At 41.7% G+C, this 27,715-nt stretch overlaps 1 protein-coding gene and 1 long non-coding RNA gene across 3 annotated transcripts in view; one reads left to right on the top strand and one right to left on the bottom strand.

The window, feature by feature from the left end:
* BTNL2 (butyrophilin like 2) overlaps positions 1-21,769 on the top strand; it is a 62,543-nt gene extending 40,774 nt beyond the window's left edge. The window contains exons 2-4 of one of the 2 annotated variants that reach the window (XM_034961810.3): positions 12,733-12,816; positions 14,553-14,900; positions 18,041-21,769. In XM_034961810.3, the coding sequence (XP_034817701.3) occupies positions 12,733-12,816; positions 14,553-14,900; positions 18,041-18,147 (539 nt within the window). In that variant the 3' untranslated portion in view covers positions 18,148-21,769. The remainder of the gene's footprint in view (positions 1-12,732; positions 12,817-14,552; positions 14,901-18,040) is intronic. The other variant, XR_010112419.1, reaches the window with a different exon arrangement.
* A 1,603-nt stretch (positions 21,770-23,372) lies between these two features.
* LOC103783503 (uncharacterized) lies at positions 23,373-26,910 on the bottom strand. The gene is made up of 2 exons (XR_008625595.2): positions 26,379-26,910; positions 23,373-23,903 (listed from the first exon to the last, which is right to left on the bottom strand). It is a non-coding gene; the product is annotated as an uncharacterized LOC103783503 (long non-coding RNA).
* Between the last annotated feature and the right edge of the window lie 805 nt (positions 26,911-27,715).

Below are 27,715 nucleotides of genomic sequence, written 5' to 3'. Positions count from 1 at the left end.
GGAACAGAGGTATCAAACACCACATGGAAGCCGAAGCAGCTAGCTGTATTGAACATGTTTCCCCCTCACATAATAAATAGCATATATTCTTATCAAGCTGGAGCTGGCATCATAGGAAGCACCTTTTCTCTTTGCCTTTACATCTTCTGATCTTTGACTGGGAATGAAAACCGTCTGTATATGTGATTCTTTCCTACATGGTCATGGCCATTATCTTGTTCCCTTATTCCAAGGAATTACCTAGATGTTGGATGATTTGGGGCTGGATAATGACGGATATGAAGTTGTATTTTACTTGCTCACGGTTAGCTGGAACATTTCCCTCCCCACCATCTACCTAAGTAGTTTCCAGGCTGCCTGTATTAGATCAATCAGGTCCAGGTGAGCAGGAATAGAATCCAGAGCCGCCACATACACTGAGCCATAAGGATGTCTGTTGAGTTGTGTTTTGTATAAATTGTGAAAGAAAACTAAAAACTTGGCACCCCAATTCACCATGTCAAAAGGAAAGAATTAAGGTGAAAGCTGAGTCATGCAAGAAATTGCCTTTCCTTTGGTTTCCAGGCAGATAGCTACAGATAAAAGGTTAAAAATATCCCCACTGGTAGCTACTCTATGTTCACCTAATCATATGCAAAGCGATGATTTACTGAGTGCAAGATGAATACATAACTGACTCTTCCCCTACCTGCCCCTTTTTCCTTGCAACATGTGGATTGCCATACCTTCTCTCTTTCCCTGTCAGCCCACTTTTCCCCTTTAAATATCGAAATCATCTTTGGAGAAAGACACAGACCAGATTGCCTGTGTCATTCGATGATTTTTTCTTTCCAGCATGTCCCTAACCTTGGGAAAATAAACTTCTAAATTGCTTAAGACCTGTCTCAGATACTTTTTGGTTTACAACCTTGGCATATATCAGAGTTTCAACCTATGTGATAGTCCAAGGAAGAGTGAAAATTACCAAGGAAAGTACACTATTGGAGCTATTCCATTCTCCCTCCAGTCTGCTTTTCACCTTTAAATATTGAAGCCTTCTAAATCATCTTTGGAGAAAGCCACAGACCTGTCTTCTGGGCATTGTCTTAAACCCTAGCAAAATAAACTTCTAAATTGATTGAGACCTGTCTCAGATACTTTTTGGTTTAAAGTATTGTAACTATGGTCTGTACCTGCCGCACTGCCTCCTCCCCGTTTGATTTACCAATGCCCAATGAAGCCATGTTTTCAGCATGCAAAACCCAGGAAAGAAATTCTACAAAACTTGCCAAGCAAGAACTCAATGTTGCACAAAACTCATAATGATAGTGCACCAGCTCATCGAGAGGGGAGCCAATTCACAAACAAGCATGAGAAAATCTAGATGAAGTCCATTTCACCAGCCCTAAAAAAGCTATTTCTGAACGGGCGCGGTGGCTCATGCCTGTAATCCCAGCACTTTGGGAGGCCAAGGCGGGCGGATCACGAGGTCAGGAGATCGAGACCATCCTGGCTAACACGGTGAAACCCCGTCTCTACTAAAAATACAAAAAATTAGCCGGGCGTGGTGGCGGGCGCCTGTAGTCCCAGCTACTCAGAAGGCTGAGGCAGGAGAATGGTGTGAGCCCGGGGGGCGGAGCTTGCAGTGAGCCGAGATCACGCCACTGCACTCCAGCCCAGGCGACAGAGCGAGACTCCGTCTCAAAAAAAAAGCGATTTCTGTTTATGAATTTAACTATAAATAACTATATAGTATAAATAACTATAATTGATATGAAAATATATAAAGTTATTCAGTTGTTAATGGATACTTAAGTGGTTTTGATGTTTTGCTATTAGGAATGAAGTTGTCAAGAACTTGCAACAGTTCTTGATGTATGTTCTAGAGTAGTATTGTAGTAGTAACGTAGTATGATAATGGATATATATTTTCAACGTTACTATGTTATGCTGACTTGTTTTCCAAAATGATCCTAACAATTTCTATTTCCTTCAGAAAAGTCTATTGGTAGAAACATTGACCCACATCCTTGCCAGGTTTTGATATTTTTATTGTTTTTTCAGTGTGGTGTTTATTTACATTTCTCTGACTTATAATGAAGAGTTTGAAATTTTTTCACATATTCACATGTCATTTATACATGTTACTATAAAATGTTTTTTCTTGCCTTTACCATTTTTTTCTCAGATAAATATAGTCCTTTACTAATTGATTTGTAGGAGGCTTTTCTATGTTCTGGGTACTAATCCTTTTCATGGTTTAATATGTTGTAAGTATCTTTACCCAGTTTATCAAAAAAATTTCCTCTCTCTAGTGAGTGATTCCAATCAGCATATAAACATGCCACGGCATTTCCTTTTCCCTAAATCCAACTCTGCTAACGAATTTTTACTTCTAATCTGAAGGAAACCCTTAAAAATACTGGCTTCACCTGTTATTTCCATTCCTCCCCATTCTTCTTCCACTCTTCACAGATCAGGCTACAGTCCACATCTTTAACTAAACTCCTTGTCACTGACATGTGTTAGCTCCATGTTGCCAAATCCAATGGTCATCTCTAGGACGTCATTTTATTCATCATATCAGAAGCACTTTATGTAGTTAACCACTACTGCATCGTTGATGTATTTTCTTGACTTGTTACTAAATCTCACTGTCCTGGGATTCTCATCACACAAGAATAACAGCCAGGTCTCAGCCTACCTTGCCAAGTCCCCCATCTTCCCAACCTCTAAATGACTGAGGGCCCAGGACTCATCTCTTGCATTTCTTTCCTATGCATCTTCATTCCAGAAGCTCTCATGTATTCCCATAACTAAGCACAATTCTTTGTTGAAGTTTCTCTAACTTACATTACTAGCCTTGACATGTTGCCCATAGCTTTGAAGCATGACTTGAAACCAAGCTTTGCATATTTCTTCTATTCTTTTTCAAGTACGTTTTGGCTATTGTAGATCCTTTTCATTTTTGTATAAATATTAGAATTCTCTATGGCTACAAAAAAACCCAGTGGGAATATTGATCAAGATTGTGTTGAGAATTGGTATTTCGAAAATATCAATTCTACCCAAATCAAAACATATTATACCTCTTTACACATTTAGAATTTTATCATTTTCTTTCATCAATATTTTATTGTTTCACATCACACATCTTTTGGTTCAGTTTATGTCTAAGTATTTTATGTTTTTATTGCTGTCATAATGAAGTGATTTTTAAATTTTATATGTGATATTCTGCTGTGGTGTATAGAATTACGATTTGTTTTTGTATTTTACCATTGTTAAATTCACACATTCTAGGCATTTTCAATAGCTCTCTTAGGGTTTTATATATAAGCAATCAAGCTTTCCAGGCTGCAATGTTTACTCTTCGCCAAAAGGAGTCTGAAATTTTGTGAAATCTGCTTGGTTTAAACTAATTTTAAAAATACTATCAGTTTCAGGCTGGGTGCAGTGGCTCATACCTGTAATCCCAGCACTTTGGGAGGCCGAGGCCAGTGGATCATGAGGTCAGGAGTCCGAGACCAGCCTGGCCAAGATGGTGAATCTCCGTCTCTACTAAAAATAAAAAATTAGCCAGGCGTGGTGGTGGGTGCCTGTAATCCCAACTACCCAGGAGGCTGAGGCAGGAGAATCACTTGAACCCGGGAGGCGGAGGTTGCAGTGAGCCGAGATCGCGCCACTGCACTCCAGCCTGGGTGACAAGAGTGAAACTCTGTCTCAAAAAAATATACAATAAAATAATATCAGTTTGGAATAAAAAGCCAGGTCAATTTTAAAAATATTTAAAAAATAGTTTCCCATGCCCAATTTTATGTTAAAACATAACCAGACATAGTTAAATGTTTTATATATGGTCATGAAACTAAATTGTCCCCAATTATTTTCATATTCCAGTTCATATCAATTTCAATGGCTAGGCTATCCTTTGGGGTATAGTTTTCCTTTCATCCTGCTAATCCATTAATTATCCTTTTCTACGTGTCCACAAATGTCAGAGGTGTTTGAGCCGGAGCAGCTCCATCTTGAATAGGGGCTGGGTACAATGAGGCTGAGAGCTACTGGGCTGCATTCCCAGGAGGTTAAGGCACTTTCAGTCACAGGATGAGATAGGAAGTCTGCACAGGATACAGGTCATGAAGACCTTGCTGATAAAACGGGTTGCAGTTAAGAACGGGCCAAAACCCACCAAAACCAATATGGCCACAAGAGTGACCTCTGGTTGTCCTCACTGCTCATTGTACGCTAATTATAATGTATTAGCATGCTAAAGGACACTCCCACCAGCGCCATGACAGTTTACAGATGCCATGGCAACATCCAAAATTACCCTATAAGGTCTAAAAAGGAGAGAAACCCTTAGTCCAGGAAATGCCCACCACCTTCCCGGAAAACTCATGAGTAATCCACCCCTTATTTAGCTTGTAATCAAGAAATGCTAAACCTACATGAAGTATGAACGATTCCTTACATTCCATCCCATGAACCACATCCTTCCTGAAGATTGTCTTGATTCCTTCATAGTTATTGAATTATTATAATATTAGTGCCTATGTTCTCTACTCTCAAAAGTGCAAATGACATTAAGAACTGAATTTGTAGTATTTTCTACTTTGCTACCTTAAGAGTGCCTGGTATTGCGACGTGATCACAACGAATTTAAGACAATGAAGCAGTCCTCTCTCCCTATCTCCCTCATATCCTCTCTGGCTCTCTCTCTCTCTGTCCTTCTCTCCTCCTCTCTTTCCCCCGCATTCTCCCAGGGTGATTCAGTGGCAGAATTCTGCTGGGACCTTTAAGAGAGAGAAGCATATTCAGCAGCAGCAGCAGTAGCATCATCAGCAGCAGCAGTTTTCCTATTCCTGCCCCCATCCGCGGCTTTGAACTGAGTTTACCACGAAATACAAAAACACAATTTTAGAAAGAAAGATATTGGCAGTTAAGATTTGGGAAGTTTCTAAATAGGACTCTCAGTCCCTCCCGCCACTCTGAAATCGCGGTGCAGTCGTAAAATCTTGGAGGCGGTTCTTGAACAAACCTGTCATCTACTGGCCATGTGTGGAACTGCAACAGCCCGGTGGGGAATGCACTTCGCAGAGATGGAGGGGCTCTCAGAGGCCCCAAGAGGACCAAGTAAAAGAACCCAGGATGAATGGTAGGCTGGATGGGTGCAAATGCAGGAGGCTTAGTAGATCGGTGTGCTTTTCTTTGCCTTCTTTCTCCCAATATTTGGAAGGGTACCCTATTTCCAGTGTGAGACATGCCCGGATATCTCTGTGAGTGCAGCTTCTTTGGGGTCCTGGGAGGAGTGTGATGGTATTAACACATTCTGTGCACCCTCTCCCCGCAATTCCCCAAGGGGGCATCTGCATTAGTTTAGGAGTCAACTGAGGTGGGCTTCACCGAAGCTTACATCTCTTCCTGGGAACTTTAGTCTTACAGGCTCCCACCTGCAGTAGAATCAATTTTAAGTAATTTCATCATTTTCAAAAACTAATAGATGATTATTATGATTGTCTTAAACTTCTGTAACTCTTTCATAAAAGTAAATTTAAAAGTAAAATTTTATTTTATTTTATTTTATTTTATTTATTTTTTGAGACAGAGTCTCACTCTGTTGCCCAGGCTGGAGTGCAATGGCGTAATCTCAGCTCACTGCAACCTCCGCCTCCCAGGTTCAAGTGATTCTCCTACCTTAGCCTCCGGAGTAGCTGGGATTACAGGCGTGCACCACCACGCCCAGCTAATTTTTGTATTTTTAGTATAAACGGGGTTTCACCATGTTGCCCAGGCTGGTCTCAAACTCCTGACCTCGGGTGATTCACATGCCTCGGCCTCCCAAAGTGCTGAGATTACAGGTGTGAGCCACCACACCCAACCTAAATTTTTTAAAATTAAAAGTTTTAGAGGAACTGGTTTGTCAGACACTTTTTGTAAAGTATATGATAGCCATGTATGTAAAGAGCTCAACTTAGACTGTAGGTCAGCCAGAACTAAGAATACCTCAGTCCTCCATCCCTAAATGTTTGGGCATTTTCCTATTCAGAAGTTCTACTCCCTGCCCTTCCTCCTTTCTTCTCTTTTCTTTTTTTTCTTCTTTTTTCTTTTCTTTTCTTTCCCTCCCTCCTCCCTCCCCCCTCCCTCCCTTCCTCCCTTCCTTCCTTTCTTCTTTCCTTCTTTCCTTCTTTTTGCCAATCAAGAAAAATGGCCAGAGGTGCAGATTGAACCATAGCCACGCTGTGAGGAAAGGCCTCTGTCCTGTGAGCACCACCCTCCCCTCACTGGCCTCGGGAATCCCAGGCCCCCCACTCACATCTGGGGGAGGAGTCGCAGGGCTTCTGCAGGTGCTCTCTCTCCTCCAGTCAGTCAGCAAACCGAGGGGACTGTGGAGGACAAGCCACTGTGCCTCCAGGAGATGAGAGCTGCTGATTTTTCTTTCCTTTCCCTGAGGAAACGATACCTGTATAAGTCTCACTGCTGGGAGACCCCGCAAAGTAATCATCTTTCTGGTGAGTTGATCTGAGAGCTCTCAAAACATCTTTCAACCAGGTCCCCAAGAAACAGCTGATGGCGTCGCCTGAACTTCTCCATATTCATAGCAACACTCCTGACATTTCTTGGATTGACCTTGATTTCTTATCTTCATTTCTAATCTCCTCTGTTTTTCTATCCACCTTCTTTCCAAGACCTTCCACTCCCAGTAATGACACCTAATAGCTATACAGGGATTTTGTATCACGATTATATTCTTACTTTATCCTTACAACGATACTTTAATGTGAGCCACCCACATACTATCCCTGTGTAAAAACTAAGAAAATTGAGACCCCTGGAAAGAACAGACTTACCCAAAGTAAAGCTTGCCCAAATGTATAGCAAAGCTAGAATGAAAATCTCAGTCAGCCTAAACTCAGGGCTTCTTTTGTCGTCTAGTGGCTGAGGGAGTTATGAATGGGTCACAGGTGACCGCCGCATTTGAAGAAGGGTCTGTAAGTAAATCGACTTGCGGAACAGCCTTGAAGCCGACAGTGAGCCCGTCTCTGCTGCCCTCTGGTGGCCAGGCCGATCCATGACTCCCCTCTCCTGTTCCTCCTGCCCTCGCCGGATGCTTGTTTTTCCCTCTCCTCAGTTCTAGCAGCTTATGCCTTGTTTTCCTGCTTCTCCTGGAGGTGGACTCTAGTCAGAATGGCAGAGATTGTGACTCTTTTTTTTCTCTCCCACACACCAACATCTTCCTGCACAAAATGGCCTCCCATAATATGTAGCATAATTTAGGACACAGTTCTCAGCACAGGCAGACCTCTGAGAAAGTGTATGCAGATGATTTGTGAGAACACACACACGCGAATGTAAACAGAGCTTCTTTACGCGGTGAGTTGGCGCTGATGTGACTGACCATAAAAATTCAAATAATTCCAGCATTTGGTACCATAGAGATGATACTACAGAATGCATGCAATGAGCGGCATCTTTTCACACATTCAGGTGTATAAATTTCTATATTTTCCTATTACGGATTTTAATTTGTATGCCAAGCATTAGTATGTCTTCTGACAGAGGAGTTCATCTGGTAATTTCCGGATAAATTCAGTGGCTTTCACACAATTAATTTAATAGCAGCCTCTCCTTCACCCGCCGTGTGATTTCTAAGTTCTGAGGTGGGAGGCGGTGCAGGGCTGGTGTAGAAGTCTCTCCTCACATTTGCATCATCAGCTCCGACAATATGTCACTATCCCGTCGTGTTTCCTGGTCGTCACTGTCCTTCCCACAGTGGTGACGATCACTGTTATGTCCTTGATGCCACTCTCCTCTTGCTGGAACATTCCATCCCAGCATTTTAGGCAGCAAACTTTCATCCCACTGTTCGAGCATTCCAGAGTCTGCCACTTCTTGCCTTGGGGAACTTTTCCTTTGCTGCCACTCTGAGAGGGACATCTGTGGGCATCGCTACCATTCTGGGAACCAGAGGTGAAGTGGGGTTCATTCCCCTCTACTGCAATTGAGAGAGAACCAGGGTAAAAAGACCCTCCTATCCCCATCCATGTTTAATTATGTTTCTCTTCCCTCCAAACCTCTCATCCTCTACAGCGAGGGGAGGGTCTTTGTCTAGATGAAGGATGGAGGGGGAAACCCTTACATTAAGAATCATAACCGTAAGTCAGGGGACCCAATTATGGGCTGCTCATAACGGGAGGGAAAGAAACTTCAGGAAAAAATCGGCTCAAACCTTGAAACATCATAATGCTGCATATGCTTTTATTATTACATCGACATGAAAATCTGCAATTAAATTAAAAATTGTTCTGGAGAACTCTTGAAATCCTGAGACTATATCTGAGACCCCCTCTAGCTCAAGGAACACAGACTTAAGGGGAACGTAAAGGAAAATCTGGCAGAAACAAAAACACACACAAAATGTGCCTATCATTATACTCTTCATGCCCGAATATTATGCTGAGAAGCTAATTACATTTCTTTGGTAAATATCTGAGAGTAATTAAACCTTTTATTACTCAGCAAAGGGAGATAAAGTACCTGAGTAAAAAGAGCAATAAAGTAGCCCACAAGGGACCTTGGCCCAGAGCTCTGATCCTGGAGAGGGCAGTTCCTTTCTCTGGGTCTCTGTTTTCTCATCAGTGGAATGAGGGATGGCACGTTTGATATTCAGTTTTGCTTCCAACTCCAGCCCGATGAGTGCCATGCTCTGGTGGAGACTTGGCACTAGTTGGGAGTCTTTGATGTGTGGCAAGGTGGAGGGAAGGGTGGATGGCACCCCCTGATGTGTGGGACGGTGGGGTCTGTGTGAGGACCTAACTGGGGGGTTGCAGATGAGGCCTCCATGAAGGCCTTGGCTTTCTGGGGAAGGTGAGAATTGCCAGTGTCATGATTTTGTGTGCACGTCTGCAGAATTCACAACTGAACCCAGCCAAAGTCCACTTGTCCCCGGAGTTTCACTTTTGAGAGGATTATAGCTGTTAGGAGGTGAATGTGCTATTCTGATTTTCAGAATGCAATCTCATTTTCAGAGGGCCTCTGGGATTTGGCTCTGCCTTCAACTGGGGTGAGATGGCTTAAATCCTCCTTCACCCAAAGTCCTGGAGGAGGCCTCCACACTCTCTGGCTCTCCCACAGTTCTGTCTTTGATCAGCACACCCCAGGGCTCTGACCTGTTTTTGACCACCTGCTATGTGGATGAAGATACATCTGGGGCTAAGTGAGAAGACCCAGTAGCACCGGGTTTTGCCCCAAAGGAGAGAGGGAGACACGTGAGTGGTTTGGATTCCCTGGTGAAGGATGGCCACGGGAAGCTGGGGACATTGTCTCAGATTAGAGAGTAGGACATACGGACGGAATCAATGTCCTTTAGGGAAATGCTGCCACCTGTTACACTGCCTCCCACTTATATTTATATCCCACTGTGCAGTCTTCAAAGTGCGATTGTAGCCCATTTGACCCTCACAGTGTTCTCGTGAAGCAGGCTGAGTGAGGAAGAAGCACGAAATTAAAAACAAGAAAACCAGGATCACATTTTCATTTGTCATGGATGATGTGGGGCATGTGTCCCTGAGCCTTAACGTCTTCTTCTGTCACATGGTCATGACACAGCTTGGAAAACGTTAGGATGATTATCTCCACCACACAGCAAAGAAAATACAGGCTCAAGAAAGTAAAGAAAGATGTCCAAGGTCACACACACACACACAAAAACCCAATTCACTTTGTCTCCTAGAAATCTTATTTTAGCTTTCTCTATAAAAATGTATTGTTTTAACATATGATAAACTATGGCTGTTTTTAATGTCTACATAGATACATAAGCTTCCGACTTCGTGAACTAAGTTAATTTATTCTTACCAGTTAGTTACTATGGCTGCTTGGCATTTTGAGGAGCAACATTTGAGGCTTTTACTGAAAAAAGTTCTAATGACCCATGATACGTAGTAATTTGCAATTTTCTTTGACATGAGTTTTAGCAGTGCAGGATAGGCCTTGAAATTCAGAATTGTTCATCATCTAATGCCTAAACATAAGCTACCACTTATTGTTACAATTTAACACTTATACTTTATCCAGAAAATTAAATTAAATTAAACATGGGTTTTTGAGAATTTGATGATACATTTGCATATTAGATCATATATCTTGACAACACCAAAGTTTACTATATTTAATAGGAACAGCAGTTTCAGAAGATTCTTGCATTACATCCAAATAGTAAAATGGAGGGGTCAAAAGCTTATCATTTTAAAAGGTTTTTACTTAAAGATGGCAATTTAAGTCTAGTTATCTATTTTCAAAAAATGTGCCAAAGCTTTTCAGCATCCTGACAGCAAACCCTGTGGCAGGGCATTTCCTTGGCACCACCGGCCTTCTGGGCTGGATGATTCTTTGTTGTGGGGGCTGCCACGTGCCTCATAGAATGTTTAGCAGCATCCCTGGTTTCTACTCAATATATGTCCCCTCCCCCAGTTGTGACAACTGAAAATGTTCCCAGACATTGCCAAATGTCCTCCAAGGGCAAAACAGCCTCTTTTCCCATTAAGAACCCTGGTCCAAGGTGGTTATCCTCCCTGATATATTCTCTCACAATCTATCTGAGCACTGGAGATGGATTCTCCCAACATTCTTCGAAAGCTTCATTGATTTGAGCAATTTTTTTGAGAGTTCACTTGTAGATTTTCCCTCCCACCGCTTTGACATAAAAGACCTACAGGAACGCAAGCCTCTGAAGTGGTCTGTAGCAAGTGTGAGTTCATTTTAGTTCACACGGCTGAGAAATCATGCTTGGTATGGATGTTGTGGGGCTTTCTTTACTCTTACTTGGTGGGAAAAAAAGTTCCTGCTTTTCACAAAAGGAGTCAAGGAGGCATCAGCAACACCCTTCAGTCTAAGGGGAGGTGACTGGTAAGTTTCAGGTGGCAAGGTGCTCATGGTCTGCATTGTCTTCTAACACCCAACCCCATTTTCACATAAATATCACACCGCCCTTTTCGATCTAGGTATTGTGAATGGGCTCATATAAGTTTCCTTAGAGATATCTTATATGAAAGTACATATTTTTTATAAAGCAAATGGGCAATATTTGTGTAACAACAATCTCCTGACTCATTTGATTGTTAAATCTCCATTTCAGAATGTTGAATTTTACCCCTGTCCCATAAAATCTTACTAGCAGTAGTTTCTTGGAAAGGGGGAAACTGTAATTGACTTGACATTGCTCCTGAGCTGGTTTCTCTACTTTGTGTGAAGCAAGTTTTCTTTCAATAAAATACTTGACACATCACATATAATAAGTCTTAGACTTCTTTCACTCTGAAGTTTGTATTTTTCAATGGTAAAACTAGCCTTCTATCCTTGTCCTGGTAAGTTTTAAACTTTTTAGCTGTGTGAAGTATTTTTGTTAAGCTGGTACAGTGGCGTTGCTGGGTTTGCCAGTTTCTGCCATTTGGGCTTTTTTTTTTTTTTAATTCATTCGTGTTTTTAAGTCTATTCTAAAAGGCCACTTACAGATATTTTCCCGACTATCTTTCTACTACTCTTTCTTTCACTTTCCACGGCATCTCTGTGTCCCGGGTTCCCTGAGTGCTAGCACTGAATGTTGGCTTTCTGGCTGCAGTGTGGAGATGCAGAGCCTTCCTGCCCTTTCCTCCATGTGTAGAAAACTGTGGTAAAGAAAGGCTTTGCAGGAGGAGTTGGAAGGAGGACAGGAAAAAAATATTTGAATCTTGCTCTATAAGTTTTGCAAGCTCACAACAGATGAACCTAAGGAGTTTTGTTTGCTTTGGTTTGGTTTGGGGTTTTTTTAATATTATTGTTCCTTTACCTCAAGTGTTTTTTCATTTCAGTCACAAGACTTCCTTATACCTAAAAAATTGCTTAAAATATTGTCTCATGAAATTAGGGTTGTTGAGGCAGGAATAATTTCATAAAGTTCTATTGGTAGGCAAATGTCAGGATTGATGTAGGAAGACACACCAACGAAGTTGAGGGTGGTCCAAAGTCTGTTACAAGTTGGAAGGCTTTTGTAAGGAAGTTCAGGCAGAAAGAAAGGGGCTCTTCATATTGGAGTTGTCTCTTTTCATTGGAGGGTACAATACAGAGGTTACAATCATTGGACACAGATGATAATATATAGACTAAAATATTTCATGCACAAAACAATCAGTAAAACTTTATGATTCAGAAACAAATCCATATCCTTTTCGATGTCAGGAGGTTACATATTAATCACTACATCAGATTAGCTCAGAAGCTACATTGAAGCTGAACTACATCAACGTTTGGGTGTATGAGCAGATCTGGTTATAGGTTACAGAGGTATCCTTCAATCAGATGTTATCTTATGTGTAGGAAAAGGCAAGGACTATTATTGCTTATCTTTTAAGGAGTAGAGTGACTCAGGCAAGAGAGATGGGAGGCCGTGTGCTCAATCTTGTTTTGTCTTTGAAGCATCTTTCTGGAGAGCTGCAGGTCATCACAGACCTAGGGGCTTTGTGAAAGTATGCTAGCAAGCAGAAATGAGCAAGCAAGGCTTCTTACATTTGCTACATTGTCTCACAATATAACACGTTAGGTAAAGGGTTGGATGTGACCAATAATTGCAGAGAAATGGAGCCAAGCCCATTTCATTGACTGTGCAGGGGTTGATGTGGATTCTCTGCTAAGACTGCATAACCAATGGAAGCCATGGAGTGTGCCGGGTGTGTCACAGCCTCACTTAGGCACAGCGTTTCCTTGTGTTTGTTCCAGGGAGGATGGTGGATTTTCCAGGGTACAATCTGTCTGGTGCAGTCGCCTCCTTCCTATTCATCCTGCTGACAATGAAGCAGTCAGGTAGGATTCCCTTCTCCCTTTACTGTATAGTCTAATGTCCCAGTGAGCTAGTCTGGGTCCAAAGGTCTAGAACAACATCTAAGAGTGTAAGTCTGGGGCCAAGCCACCTGTATCCCAAAAGGAACTCCTCACTTTTGAGGAGCTCCTCCACTCCTAGCTGAGTCACCTTTGGAAAGTTACTTGAGCACCTCATACCTTAGTTCTTTCATCTTTTTAATGAGAATAACAGCAGTAACTACATCTCAGAGGCCAGCACAGGCTTTAGGATTAAATGAGACATTAAAAGCACTTGAATCAGTGGTTGCACCACGTTAAATTATTAATTCACTCTAGTACTTTGGGGTCAAGAAATGCAGCTGCTTCTTACCATAAATTAAGCTGCAATTAAAAAAATACTTGGAAATAAGAAATTAGAAGAAAGGGACTTTGGAAATCTCACTAGCTGAATTTTGACGTCAAAATGTTGCACCTTGAAAAATAATTATTTAAAAATTCAGTGTCAAAAAAAAAAAATCAGTGTCAGAAGGAGATGTCAGAGCCCTAAGGAAAATGCAGCATGGCGAAGTGGGAAAAAACACGACACAGAGCATCAGAGGGCGCAGGCTCTGCCTCGGCACCGCAGAGCTGGTGTGTCTGCCTCGGCGCCGCAGAGCTGGTGTGTCTGCCTCGGCGCCTCAGAGCTGGTGTGATGTGATGAGGCTGCTGGCTTCTCTGTGCTTGTGCTGCAGCTCCCTACCCTGAAACAGTCAATCTGATGGAATGTCTTCAGTTCTAGCTTCATATTTAGACTTCATCAATGAAGAATACAAGCAGATCTCCACTTAGGCTCTTTAGCCACCTTTTGAGCAGCATCTATTTGATACCCAGCAGCAGCTAAGTAGGGTGAGATTCTTCCTAGCAGGATTGGATCTGCATAGAGAAAGAGCAAATGGCCCCAGAGCATTTGGAATGAGAAAGAACATATCATACATGAAATAAAATGATCAAACATAATAACATACATAACTGTTAAACATCTCTTCAATTTGCAGATAACAAGGAAGAGATCAGACATGTCTTAGAATTTGTTTGGAAGACCCAAAAATCTCTAGACAAACCAGTGTCCTTAATCCAGCACAAAATGTCCTTGTGAAAACTGCATTGTACATAGTCCCAGTAACTGGCCTCCTGCCAACTCCAGACGGGAAAACAAACAAACAAACAAACAAACAAAAAACAGTTTTATATCTAAGAGAAGAGGAATCCTGAAAGGCTAAAAAAGCTAATAAATGGATTTATTATCTAAACTTCAGGAAAATAAAATGTTAATAACAAGAATACGGGTTTCCAATTTAAAAAGTCAATTTACATGAGAATAAATGACTCAAGGAATAAATAATTTACTTGAGAATAAAAACAACCCAGGTATGCTGGTATTAATATCTTGAAGATGAAGAAATTAGGACTTCAAATCTCAAAATCTTACCAAGAGTAATAGATTTGCCACCAAATCACATAGCTGGTAGGTGACAGACAGCAACCTCACCCACATTTTTGAACTGCATTTGTTTTCAGTACACAAAATTGACTCTGTAACAAACAGATGTGCAAATCATCATGCTGGATTTCTCTAAAACATTAAACATATATCTCTCCCTCTTCTAGTTGCCTCCATTTTGACAGGCTGGACACCCCAAAGTATGCATATGATTTTCTGATTGGCATTTCCTCGTTCCTCTTTTTCACTTATTTTATAGAAGACTTTAGAGTCATTGGCCCTGCTCATCCTATCCTGGCCAGGGTTGGGGAAGATGCCCTGTTAACCTGCCAGCTACTCCCCAAGAGGACCACAATGCACATGGAGGTGAGGTGGTACCGCTCAGAGCCCAGCACACCTGTGTTTGTGCACAGGTATGGAGTGGAGGTGACTGAGATGCAGATGGAGGAGTACAGAGGCCAAGTAGAGTGGATAGAGAATGGCATTGCAAAGGGAAATGTGGCACTGAAGATACACAACATCCAGCCCTCCGACAATGGACAATACTGGTGCCATTTCCAGGATGGGAACTACTGTGGAGAAACAAGCTTGCTGCTCAAAGTAGCAGGTGAATATCTGGGGAAAGACACAGGGTCTCAAGAGGCAGAGATATATTAATTTGTGGTAAGCTTTGTGACAGTTGAGGAAATCCTTTTGAATCATCAAGGTAATTCCTAATGCTTAGTTCTCTACCCTGATTGATTTAAAAATAAGTGGTTCTGGAGTCTTCAAGCTTAGTGTTAAAATATTTTCCCAAATTTAATTTGCACAGTTTTGACTGTTTTTGAGGATTATTTGGAATCCATGACATGCAGTCTTTAGCAATTTTGCTGAGACACACATTTGTGCTACCTAAGGCTGGTGCGCAAGAGCAAACCAATTGCTGCGTGAATGAGCCCAGCTGACATCTGGCATCTGTATCTCAGGGCATTGGTTTTTCTCTACCCAATCCCATCTATGCAGAAACTGAGACGTGAAAATGTTCTTTCCTTGTGAAATGCCCTCAGTTAGAAAGCTATCAACAAGACTGAAAAGGCTAAGAATGTCGTGCTTTGGAGATTGTTATATACTAGTGTTCTATGAATTGGGGACTCACAGATGCTTTTGGACACACCCTCTGTGAATGGGAAGGTTCTTCATATTGCTGTTGTATTAGCTAAGCAGGAAGGAATAGGGAAGAAGGGGACAACTGAAGAATGGATCTGTCTTATGAAAAGTAAACTATCATATGATTCCCTGACAGGGCTAACTCCTCCATGCTCTAAAGAGAAAATCAAGTAAATCCAATTACTAAGGCAAATGGGGAAAATAGTTCTCTGGAGATGTTAACGTCTCCAGCTGATACTGCTTCCTTCTTTACTTCCCTGGGAGGCTGTTTCCTAATACCTTTTTTTTTTTTCTTAACATCCATTACTGTTACTATGTTCAAGGTGATTCAAAATGGATGGAGGAATACATATATTTCTGACATGGGGGGACAGGGAATGTACTGATGTATTTCAATATCAGGAACATTTACAAATAAGTCACACATTTTCTAAGGCTCCAAGGGAAGGGAGTGGATCTCTCTTTTACCAGCAAGTGATTAAGACAGAATTCCCATTTATGGAAAATATAGTCCCCTTAGTTTGGGTGTGGGAGTTTCACGTTAAATAGAGAAAAAAAATTCATGATTTCATAAACTGTTGTAAACTAGGATTTCTCAAAACCATCTCACCCATTGAATAGAATATTTAGCTACAAATAACGACTCGTGGAGATTCGCATTTCACATGCTCCCGTTTATCCACTTGCTTCCGAAGATCACAGCCACCAGCAAAATATGCAGGAAGAACAGGCCCCTGGGGAGTGATTTCTGACTTTGTGTTAAATCTTCAATCTAAATTGGAGTTCAAGACATCATCTAAAATACCAGACAGTGTGCCCAATACAGATAATTTTAAGATGAAAAAGGCAGAGTTCATGGCACAGAGGAATTAATGAATAAATTACACCTCATCTCTGTTTGCAGTGCTAGAGGCGTTGCAAAATGTCATGATGTCCCCCTTCTCCGATTCCCCTTTCTGGATCTGGAGAAAAGTACTGGTCAGATGCTAAAATGTAAAGACCCAGCCTGGGGAACAAATAAAGTGTATCTCAACTCACATTTGAATGGGGAGACTGAGGTCGACTTTCTGCTTCTCAGACTCCTGAACTCCGGCCACCTCCTTGTGAGCAACATCACTGGGATCTCAGCCTCTGTGATTTCTGCCTCTGTGGGCTCTGGGTGTCAGAGCTGTGGCTTCCCTCTGCAGATCTGGGGTCTGCCCCTAACATCCACATGGAGGGACCTGGGGAGAGTGGAGTCCAGCTTGTGTGCACTACAAGGGGCTGGTTCCCAGAGCCCCAGGTGTATTGGGAAGACATCCAGGGGGAGAAGCTGCTGGCCGTGTCTGAGCATCACATCCAAGATGAAGATGGCCTGTTCTATGTGGAAGCCACCCTGGTGGTCAGGAACGCCTCTGCAGAGTCAGTGTCCTGCTTGGTCCACAACCCCGTCCTCACTGAGGAGAAGGGGTCGGTCATCAGCCTCCCAGGTCAGTGCTCTGCCTCTAGGACCCACATGCTCAGATCAGCAGGAGAGGTCCCAGGGACTGCACCACAGCACCTCGTATTTTTATCAAGAGACATTATCTATCATATAGCCATATGTATTGAAAGCCATAAAACATTTATGACTGGAAATATACGCACTACATTTTACTTGAATAGCTGTTATGGCGCCTCCGTTATTTTTGAGTTCTACCTTTCCTTCTTCTGCATTGATTGTTTTTACTCACAAGTATTCATTGCATTGTAAAGAAAATAAAGCTATATTTCTTCAACTGAAATGTTTTCCTATGCTGTCTTGTGCTGATTACTTCTAGAAATCTATCATATGAAGATAATCAGAGATGTAGACAACTGTTTGCATAATAGAATATTAATTATGGCCTTATTTATAAATAGCAACAAAAACAACCAACCCCCCAATACAACAGTACAGTGTGGAATCTTGTCTTACTATACATTATAGCATTAATGAAAAAGGATATTTTTAAATAATTTTAATGTTTGAAAAAAATCCTCATGATGCACTATTCAATGATAAACATGACATCTACCTATAAATTGACATTTCCAATCACATAAAAGTTATTGGCCTTAAATAACTTATAACTGCACTAAAACTTTCAGGATACCCTCCACATTTGGATATAAGTATACAGTTATTCATATAAATGGATAGATTAAAAAAACTTTAAAGTTAATGTTACATTTTAATTTTAAATGAAGCTGATTGTATATTACATATAATTCGTCTCTCTACTTTGTAATTATAGGTGATACTGTTTATGTCCATATAATTTTGTACTTTCTGTGTATCTATAAAAGGAACATATGTTATTTTCATGCTGATAGCTAAGTATTTATGCTGTAAATATCAGAAGAAACCAACAGAATCATGGGGAGATAGAAGTGACAGCATTTTTGTTGTGCAGAGAAAAGGAAAAAAAGCTGTATCATTGGGTAATCTGTGGGAAAGAATCAGTATTTTTCTGCATTTCATTTTTTTAATGAATTGAGCTTCCCTATATAATGTATAAATTGCTTTCTTTTTTAAAAAATAGTTTCTCTCCTTTCCCTTACACCAAATTCCTTAATATGTTATTCTTTTTCTTTTTCCAGAGAAACTCCAGACTGAGCTGGGTAAGTACGAGGTGGTGGCACACACCTGTGGAGGGAGCCTCTGCCCTCCCCAGCAGAGGGAGGGGAGCTACCACGAGACCATGTGACCCAGAGGAGAAACTGAGGCACGATTTTACCAGGTCCTATGTTCATTAAATACCAGAGGAGACCAGCAAAGTAATGGCCTCATTCAAGGAGGTTGCAGCTGTGTTACCTGACACTTTGGGGGCTCATGGAGATTCCAGTGAGCATCAGATGGACACCTATAGGGAGCATGGCATCATCTCTGTTCTATGTGTTGAGGGGAAAGGGAGCTGCCTCAGAATGTGTGCGGGATGACAGCAGACAGCTGGCCAGGGCCTGGAGGCCCTTTGAAAACATTTCAAGTGTGAACAAGGGCAGCATCATTATGACAACCAGGGTTGCACCCAGCACCTCCCTGCTCAACTCTGCTATGGGGTCCTGCACCTGCTCCTCACCCCAGTACACCCCTAAGCTAATCACTATTGGGAGGGAGCTGTTACTTTCTGAGTGCAACCTGGGATCCTGTGAGTGTGGCAATTTTTTTTTTTTTTTTTTTTTTTTTGAGATGGAGTCTCACTCTGTCGCCCAGGCTGGAGTGCAGTGGCGCGATCTCGGCTCACTGCAAGCTCCCCCTCCCGGGTTCAGGCCATTCTCCTGCCTCAGCCTCCCAAGTAGCTGGGACTACAGGCGCCCGCCACCACGCCTGGCTATTTTTTTGTATTTTTAGTAGAGATGAGATTTCACCGTGTTAGCCAGGATGGTCTCGATCTCCTGATCTCGTGATCCCCCCACCTCAGCCTCCCAAAGTGCTGGGATTACAGGTGTGAGCCACGGCGCTGGGCTTTTTTTTTTTTTTTGAGACGGAGTCTCGCTCTGTTGCCCAAGCTGGAGTGCAATGATGCCATCTTGGCTCACTGCAACCTCCGTCTCCTGGATTCAAGCTATTCTCCTGCCTCAGCCTCCTGAGTAACTGGGACTACAGGCACACACCACCATACCCAGCTAATTTGTTTTTTGTTTTTGTTTTGTTTTTTTTTGTATTTTTAGTAGAGATGGGGTTTCACCATGTTGGCCAGGATGGTCTTGATCTCCTGACCTCATGATCCGCTGGCCTTGGCCTCCCAAAGGGCAGGATTACAGGCATGAGCCACTGCACCCAGCCTAATTTTTGTTTTTTAAATCTCGGAGTTGGACTGAGGGTATTATTTTGCTGTACCTGAGATAAGTGGTTTAAAACATAACCAGCCGATGTCTGAGCCCCTTTGAGTTTCCCCTTTACCTCCTTACTAGCTCCCTCCTTTTTATGGCCTCTTCTCCCAGCCCAAGGCAACCAGCCTGCCTCCCTGCCTAGGTGCATAGAATGTGGATCCCTTATGTGCTCTTTCCATCAATTCCTTGCTCTCCATCAAGTCACCTGCTCCAGGAATGTGTGTCCATGTGTGTGCTTTAGGTGAGCTTAAGCACACCTTTCAGCCCACAAAAGAGTTTTTGAGGAAAATCAGGGTAACAAACACAACCCAATCTCTACCAGAGTCTACTATGGCACCTTCAACCCCATTAGGCCATAAACATAAAGGGAAGGGTCCCTGGAAGGCGCAAAGTAACTCCACAATCTGAGGAGAGACACACACCTGTGTACCTTACCCTTCTGAGATCAGGAAGTCAAGCCAGTGTTTGGGGCAGGTTGACACAAGTCTGTCTCTCAAGAAGGTTTTAGGAGAAGAGTCACTCCTCTGAGTTCTCTGAGACCCACTGGAGACCCAGCACACACAATACGACCCCATGTCCTGTTGTTCCTAAGTCATGGTAACCTCTGGGGCCACAATTAACCAACACGGAAAGATGGAGCTTCCCTTTGCTTCCTGTCAGGTGGGAGAGGAGGGCTCTGGGCACGGAAGCTTTGCAGGTAAGCTCTAATGATGGGACACCCAGCTCTCTATGGAAGTCCTAAGACTGAAATCGCTGCTTGTAGTCTTACAAATAATGTTTTTCATTTATAAAAATAATAGTTTTTTAAAATATTAATTGTATGCCAGGCACGATGCTGAATGTGTTATGGGAATTATTTCATTTTTTCTTACAATAATTATAAAGTTTAATTGCTTTATCCTCATTTTACAGCTAAGAAACAATCTTAGAGACATACATGGTTTGCCAAAAATCAGGAAGAAATGGTGATGTTTACCTTCTAATCTACATCTATCTAACTTAACAGTGCAAGTCCTTAATTACTTATGTGTGACTTTGTCAGCTCATTCATCTCTATTTTTCTCATCTTTAAAGTGAACAGGTTGAATTTAATCTCTAATGTAGTGTCCAGTTCTAAGAGATTTGATATAACTTAGCATATTTGAGAAATGAGATAGTGCATTAATTGAATATGCTGATTGAAAGAGGATTATGTGGTATGATGATGATATTATCAGGTTTCAAGGAATCAGTGTATAATTCAGTGTACTTCACGCTCCAGAAGGGAATTAATTTTTCAATGGATATTCAGAAGGCATTTCAGAACATACAAACAATAACCGAAACAAAACAAAGCAATATATTTCAGCACAAAATTATCTGGAAGGCTGTGTACAAAACCGTATAGAAAAAGGTTAACTACTGCATGTTTACACTTATAAGGGGGAGCTGATTGATGAGAACACATGGATGCATGGCAGGGAACAACACACACTGGACACCTGTTGGGGGATGGGGGAGGGAGAGCATCAGGAAGAACAGCTAATGGATGCTGGGCTTAACACCTGGGTGATGGGATGACCTGTGCAGTAAGATAGTAAGACTATCTGCTCTATGGGCCAGGGGGAACTCCTGTCAGAGAGCTGGTACTGAGAGGTGGAGACTGGGAACAGGGCGCGATGGGTCCCGGAGGTTGCCAAGCACATGTTGCAAAGAAAGAGTCATCTCTGTGTCACCTGACAGTGAGTTTTAGGCAATGGATTGCAAAAGAAATGAGTTCTGGGCCATCCCCTCTCTTCCAAGCCCCATCCCCTTGAAGGTGGCCCCTGAACAAGTCAGAATCCTCCTGACCGTGCCTCTGAATACCTCTCCTCTTATAACATGATTAGCAAGTGCCCTATCTACACCTTCCCCAAAACTTCCTTCTCTGGGGCTCTGCACCCCGCTTCATTCTTTGGTTCCCTAATGTAGGTTCTCTGGACATTTTTTCTGTACCCACAAGAACATCTCCAACATATCAGGAAAATAACAATCTGGGATTCTGGAAACCAGAATGATATTCTGAGTCCTGATCATTTCTCATTTCTCTAACTGCTTGAAGGGGGCTCCCATGATCATTGAAGTACCAACTCAAGGTACTTTAATTCTACTCAGGAAAATCTGCTGGAGACTGATCTTTTCAGAGACCTATCCTCTTCCAGGTTCTCTGAGATCCGGCCTATCAATCACAATCTGACATCTGATAATCAAGGACCCTTAGAAAATCCCATGGGAAATACAATTTAGCCTACAGGAGGAAATGAAAGGAATAATCAAGCATTTGGTCAGTTTCTTTTTTTCTTTTTCTTTTCTTTCTTTTTTTTTTTTTTTTTTCTGAGACAGAGTCTCACTCTGTCACCCAGGCTGGAGTGCAGTGGCATGATCTCAGCTGACTGCAACCTCTGCCTCCCGGGTTCAAGCAATTCTCTTGCCTCAGTCTCATGAGTAGCTGGGATTACAGGCATGTGCCACCATGCCCGGCCTATTTTTGTATTTTTAGTAGAGATGGGGTTTCACTTTGTTGGCCAGGCTGGTCTCAAACTTCTGGCCTCAAGTGATCCACTCGCCTCAGCCTCCCAAAGTGCTGGAATTACAGGCATGAGCCACCACACCTGGCCTGATCAGTTTATTTAAGATGGTGACAATTAATTGTCCACATAGGTGGAACTGAGAAAATTAAAAAAAAAATACAGTTAAAAAAAGTGAGAGAAAATACAGCTGCATAAGGGGGAGAAAAATCTGATCACTAAAATATAATCTTGAAAATCTTATGAAGTGTTGTAAAATCCCTCCTCCAGACTTTTTGAGAAAGTTGATACAGGAAATTGAGTCAGGAAAAAAGTTTTAGACTTTCCGATCCAAGCGAAAAATTATGTATCATCTATATGAACATGTCAATTTTATTGTTAGAGCAAAATAAAATGCACAATTTAAAATTAATAATTATAAAATAAACAAATATAAGCAGTACCTGTAACACAGTAAAAATATTTTAAAGTCATAATGAGTTCAAGAAGATAAACTGTATGTGGAAGACAGAAGAATGTCAACAAGACTTTTGGAAAGAATGTTATGAAGTGAGAAGACGAAGGCCTGCCAGTGATGCTCTGCTGGTCTCCAGGATGGCCGACGTCAGAGGCAACACAGTCCTGTGAGGATCACTCATGAACAGCAGTCTGGACTTGCTCTTCTGGGCCATCATTTTTTTTTCTATTTTTAAACTCATAAATTTAAACACATAAACGTTAGAAACTACACATTATTCTTCCACAAATGTTTGCACATTAATTTTAATAACATTTTTTTCAATTGTGGTAAAATACATAACATAAAACTTACCCTTTAACCATTTTAAAGTGTACAGTTCTGTGGTATTGTGTATGTGACATTGCTGTGTGACTATCATCATCACTTTCTAGTTCTGGAATATTTTCATCGCCCTAAACGAAACTCCATACCCATTAAGCAGTTACTATCCATTTTTCACCCCCTACTCCCCAGGTAATCTACTTTCTGTCCCTATGAACTTTTCTATTGTGAATATTTTATATAAATGGAACCATAAACTATCTGTGTATGTGTATGTGGCTTCTTTCCCTTAGCCTAATATTTTTAGAGTTCTTCCATGTCATAGCATGTATCAGTGCTTCTTTCCTTTTTTAAAAAAAAATTAACAGACATTATTTTTAAGAACAATTTTAGATTTATAACAAAATAAAATGGAAAATCCAGAGAGCTCCTAGATCCCTCCTCTCTCCCCCCTATTTCTGCTATTATTAACATCTTACATTAGTGTGGCACATTTGTTACAGCCCATGAAAGAATAGTGACACATTATTTTCAACTAAAGTCCACAGTTTTACATTAGGTTCACTTTTTGTTTATATAATCTCTGGAGTTTAACAAATGATTTTTACATTTACATTGATCTATCTTTATATTTATGAAGACTTAAATTTATTAGTAAATATACTAGGTTTACCTGAAAATATGTTAACACTATTTTGATTTAATGTAATTAAAAATAATTTATTGCACAACATCTAAAGGTTAACTATTATTTTTCACTTACTTTTGAGTCTTCCTTCCTAGTGAATGTAGCTCTTTGCTTGTTAGTCTGTGCTTGTGAAGGCCCTATGAATAAATATATTCACTTTCCAGGGAGAAAGTCTCAAGAAAATTGGTTTTTATCAGTCACATTCTCTCACTGTATATTAGAAAACATACTTTCCTATAGCTTCCCAAATTGGTGATTAATGTACTTTCTGAGTTCCAGTTCCAGTTAGAAAAGCCACAGGAAGGAGAGGGGTTGGTGGCGTGAGGATGATGCCCCAGTCACTGGAAGTCCCTGTGGCTGTTGGGTGGGTAATCGGGTTGGTGCCTCAGGATGCAGTTCCCTCCCCTCCTGGTGTGTAGACAGCTGGGTGTAGTCATTAAAGCGGGGCCACTCTCAGAATAGATGTGCAGATTGGCTGGATCTCAGTTTCAGGGAGAGGACAGGAGGAAGCCACAGAGACTGAATTGTTAACTCCCTGACATTTTCCTCCTTTGTCAGTACAATTTAACTTCCATGAGGACAGTGATTTTTTTCTTTTTTGTCTAGCTCCACAACCTGTAAAAATGACATATATTGATTGATCAATAAACATTTGTAAAATGCATGAATTGTCTCATAAAGTGATATTTATTGAATATCTTACCTGTTGAATGCACTATGCTAAGGCCTAGAGATACAATCCTTAATAAGACATAATTCCTGCCCTCAGGTCTTTCTTTTTTGCAGTGGAGTCACTCTGTTTTTGGAATGTCTTATTATACCTTCATAAACTTTACTAAAAATGGGAGTGCCAGAGTAGTCCAGCAATAAAGAATTAATTGATGTAGCCAGGTGGTGAATTCACTTTTCCAGAAAGGATAGGCTATTTGGAGACCCTGCACTACTTATTGATTTACTCAAAGCTACAAATGAAAATAAGATGGACACTGTTATCCCTGACAGGTCTAAAGCTCTGAGTCCAATCAACCATCCACCTTCACGTTTTCTACCATGTCCACCTGCAGCCACTGCTCCCCAATCTCTAAGCTTAGAAGGACAAACACCCATTAAAATGAGTAAAGAAGTGACAAGTTTAAGAATCTTGTTGTAGAAAAAATATGAATTTAGACTCTGAAAAAGAGATAGTAAAAACTCCTCTTGAACCTCATGCTGAATGTCCTAAGTGTATAAAAATGTAAAATGTCTAAGGCTGAACCTGTTACCTTTCGTGTTCTATACCACAGTTCCACCCCATTTGTTCCTGTTTTGTTGTTACCCCCATGTTTAGGGCTCACATGTCCAGAAATCCCTTCTCATCCACCATGTCCATTTGATTATAACTATTAATATTTTATCACCATTTATTTACCTCTGTCCTGCCTTGATTATTTCTTGATGAAATATGTAAGCCTCCCTTTAGGGTCAGTGAAATTAGGACTAGGCTCTGGCTTGATTCTTCCTGGCTTCGAATACTGTCTTTGCCACTTAGTGTGTGACGTGAAATTTCACCAAGGAGATACATCTACAGGACAGATTGTTAGAGGCACTTGTGGTTTACAGATCTGCAAATACTGTAAAAGAAAAACTAAGGGGATCTCTTCCATCATCAGGAAGAAAGGGTTCATTTAACAGAAGAAGCTCGGCCAGGTGCGGTGGCTCACGCCTGTAATCCCAACACTTTCTGAGGACAAGGTGGGTGGATCACAAGGTAAAGAGATGGAGACCATCTGGGCCAACACGGTGAAACCCTCTCTCTTATACTAAAAATACAAAAATTGTGGTTTCCGGGTTCATCCATGTCCCTGCAAAGGACATGAACTCATCCTTTTTTATGGCTGCGTGGGAATTGAACAATGAGAACACCTGGACACAGGGCGGGGAACATCACACACCAGGGTCTGTCGTGGGGTGGGAGGAGCGGGGAGGGATAGCATTAGGAGAAATACCTAATTTAAATGATGAGTTGATGGGTGCAGCAAACCAACATGGCACATGTATACATGTGTAACAAACCTGCACGTTGTGCACATGTACCCTAGAACTTAAAGTATTTAAAAAAATACAAAAATTAGCTGGGCGTGGTGGTACATGCCTATAGTCCCAGCTACTCAGGAGGCTGAGGCAGGACAATCGCTTGAACCTGGGAGGTGCAGGTTACAGTGAGCAGAGATGGTGCCACAGCACTCCAGCCTGGTGACAGAGCGAGACTCCGTCAAAAAAAACAAACAAACAAAAATACACAAACAAACAAAAAGCAGGAGAAGCTCATATTCTATATCCTTGAAGACAACTTGATGATAAACAGCTGGAGAAGTCTTACATGCAGCAAGGACAAGGGAAACCCTCAACAGTGGGCAGAACAGGTCAGGAAGAAAAAGAATGTTAATGTTAGCAATGACTCTTGGTACAGATGTTTCTTTATTTCTACTTTACTGCTTTCTCTCCTAAAGTATAAACTGCAACACTGACTCCTCTTTCATTCACATTCTCACATAGGACACAATTCTGGACTTGCTGACCAGTGAGAACTTATTAAAGAAAAAGGCTCTTTCCTTCCAGAAGGCTTGGGCTCCTCCTCCAATTATTTACAATTATTCATGAGCCTTCTCCGTCCCTTGTCAAAGTCCAAGATTAGCAGCTGATTGTACACTAGAGCCTGAAGAGCAAACACGCTGAGCTATTAAAGGACTTGGACAGATTCCTGTGCATCTCCAACAGTGGTAATGGAAGTGAGAATTCACTCTACTGCAATACTTCCCTTCAAACGCCACCCCCCTCCATATTTGATAACAAAAATAGTAAGAAGAGATTTCCCCGTAAATGTAGCTTTAAAATTATATACTTCAACACACACTCAGCATGAAAACAGATGAGAAACTCATGCACTTGTTTGGAGTTTTCTTGTGAGAAATAGTTGCTGCCCACAAAGAGACTCTATTTCCCCAAAAGCAGCACTGGAGGAAATCTCCCTGGACATTTTCCAGTTCTCTCACTTCACTTTCTGCCTCTTCCTCTTTGACAGAAGGTGAAATCACACCTAGTGAAACTGACCTACTCACCATCCAAGGACAGCTTTCCTGGTGAATGTACCTAGAAGATGCTCCAGTGGAGACAGCAGAGGTGCCAACACTTCGCTGCTTATTATGCTAATAGAACATTAGCTTCCTGGGCAACATCTCTATCACAACTCGTTAAAGAAGTTACAGAGGCAACTGGAAAAGAATCAGGACAATTTTCACGATGATCTAAGCAGAAGGACACACATGTGCCAGCACCCTGAAGGCTAGAATAAGGATGGAAAATCCCACAGAAGGTGATTCCAGTAAGAGAATAGATGTGGGACTAATCGACCTCATTGTGAAAAGACATGTCTCCAGCCTTGCTGTCCTGGAAACCTTCTAGGGGGACAGGGAGGCTCCTGACAGAGTCTCTGGGCAGGAAGTGAGAGCCATGACCCTTCCTTCTTCACATGTCACCATGCAGAAATTCTTCTCTGGACTTTCTACAAACCACCACTCTCTCTTCATTGTGCTGAACAAACACCCAGAGCTCATCTCGTTCCTGGTCCAACTTCTGTCCCATTATTTACTTCTACCTCCCAGTAATGTCTGTCTCCCCTGTGGTAAAGTAATGTCTCCCCTGTGGTAAACCCAGAACACTGAAGATGGTTTCGGATTCCCCTTGTCCTTGGTGTGTGGGGGCATCCCAGTTCGGGGAACATTCTCTGTTGAAGAAGTGTATCTTCTACCCTCAGATCGGATGAGGTTGGGATGAGCTGCATCTGGATCCAGAGAAACAGCCACTGCATGTATAGTTGGAAAAAAAAAAAAAAAAAGGAGGAAAGCTGCAAATACTGGGAAGGCAGAATGGAGAAAAACAAGAGGGAGAAGAAAAGTGGAAGGTTAGGTAAAACTGCGTTCCGTCCTAGGAGACACACGATGTGTAAGTCCTAGAAGGCTAGGGTTGGACAGGATCTTCAGTAACCATCTATTCCAGCCAGGCTAGGACTGTCTAGCCAGGATGGCTGTCACACCTGAAAGTCTTCCAGGGTAAGGTTTTCAGGATGGGGTCCTGCCTATTCTTCAAACGCCTGTTACGTTATTGCTTGTTCTTAAAATTAAGTCCTATAGTATCACCAGTCATGGTGTGTCCACTTTCATTTAAGCCTCTTCATTTTCATTTTCTGTGGGTTTATGTAATAACTGGGCCATCCACTTCTCATACACCTTTATTATATTTCTAGTGATTGAAATCCCAGGCCTTGTAGTCAAAAAGATCTGAATCTTGATAATTGCTCTTTCTTTAGTAGCTCTGATCTTGGTGACATTACCTTGCTTCTTTCAGGCACACCTAACTCTCATAATAATGCAAATAATTATGGCGTTCAG

The sequence above is a fragment of the Pan paniscus genome, chromosome 5 (assembly GCF_029289425.2).
Source record: "Pan paniscus chromosome 5, NHGRI_mPanPan1-v2.0_pri, whole genome shotgun sequence".
Classification (NCBI taxonomy): Eukaryota; Metazoa; Chordata; class Mammalia; order Primates; family Hominidae; genus Pan; species Pan paniscus.
The sequence above is the reverse complement of the archived record's forward strand: the minus strand, read 5'-3'. Positions and strand labels throughout refer to the sequence as shown.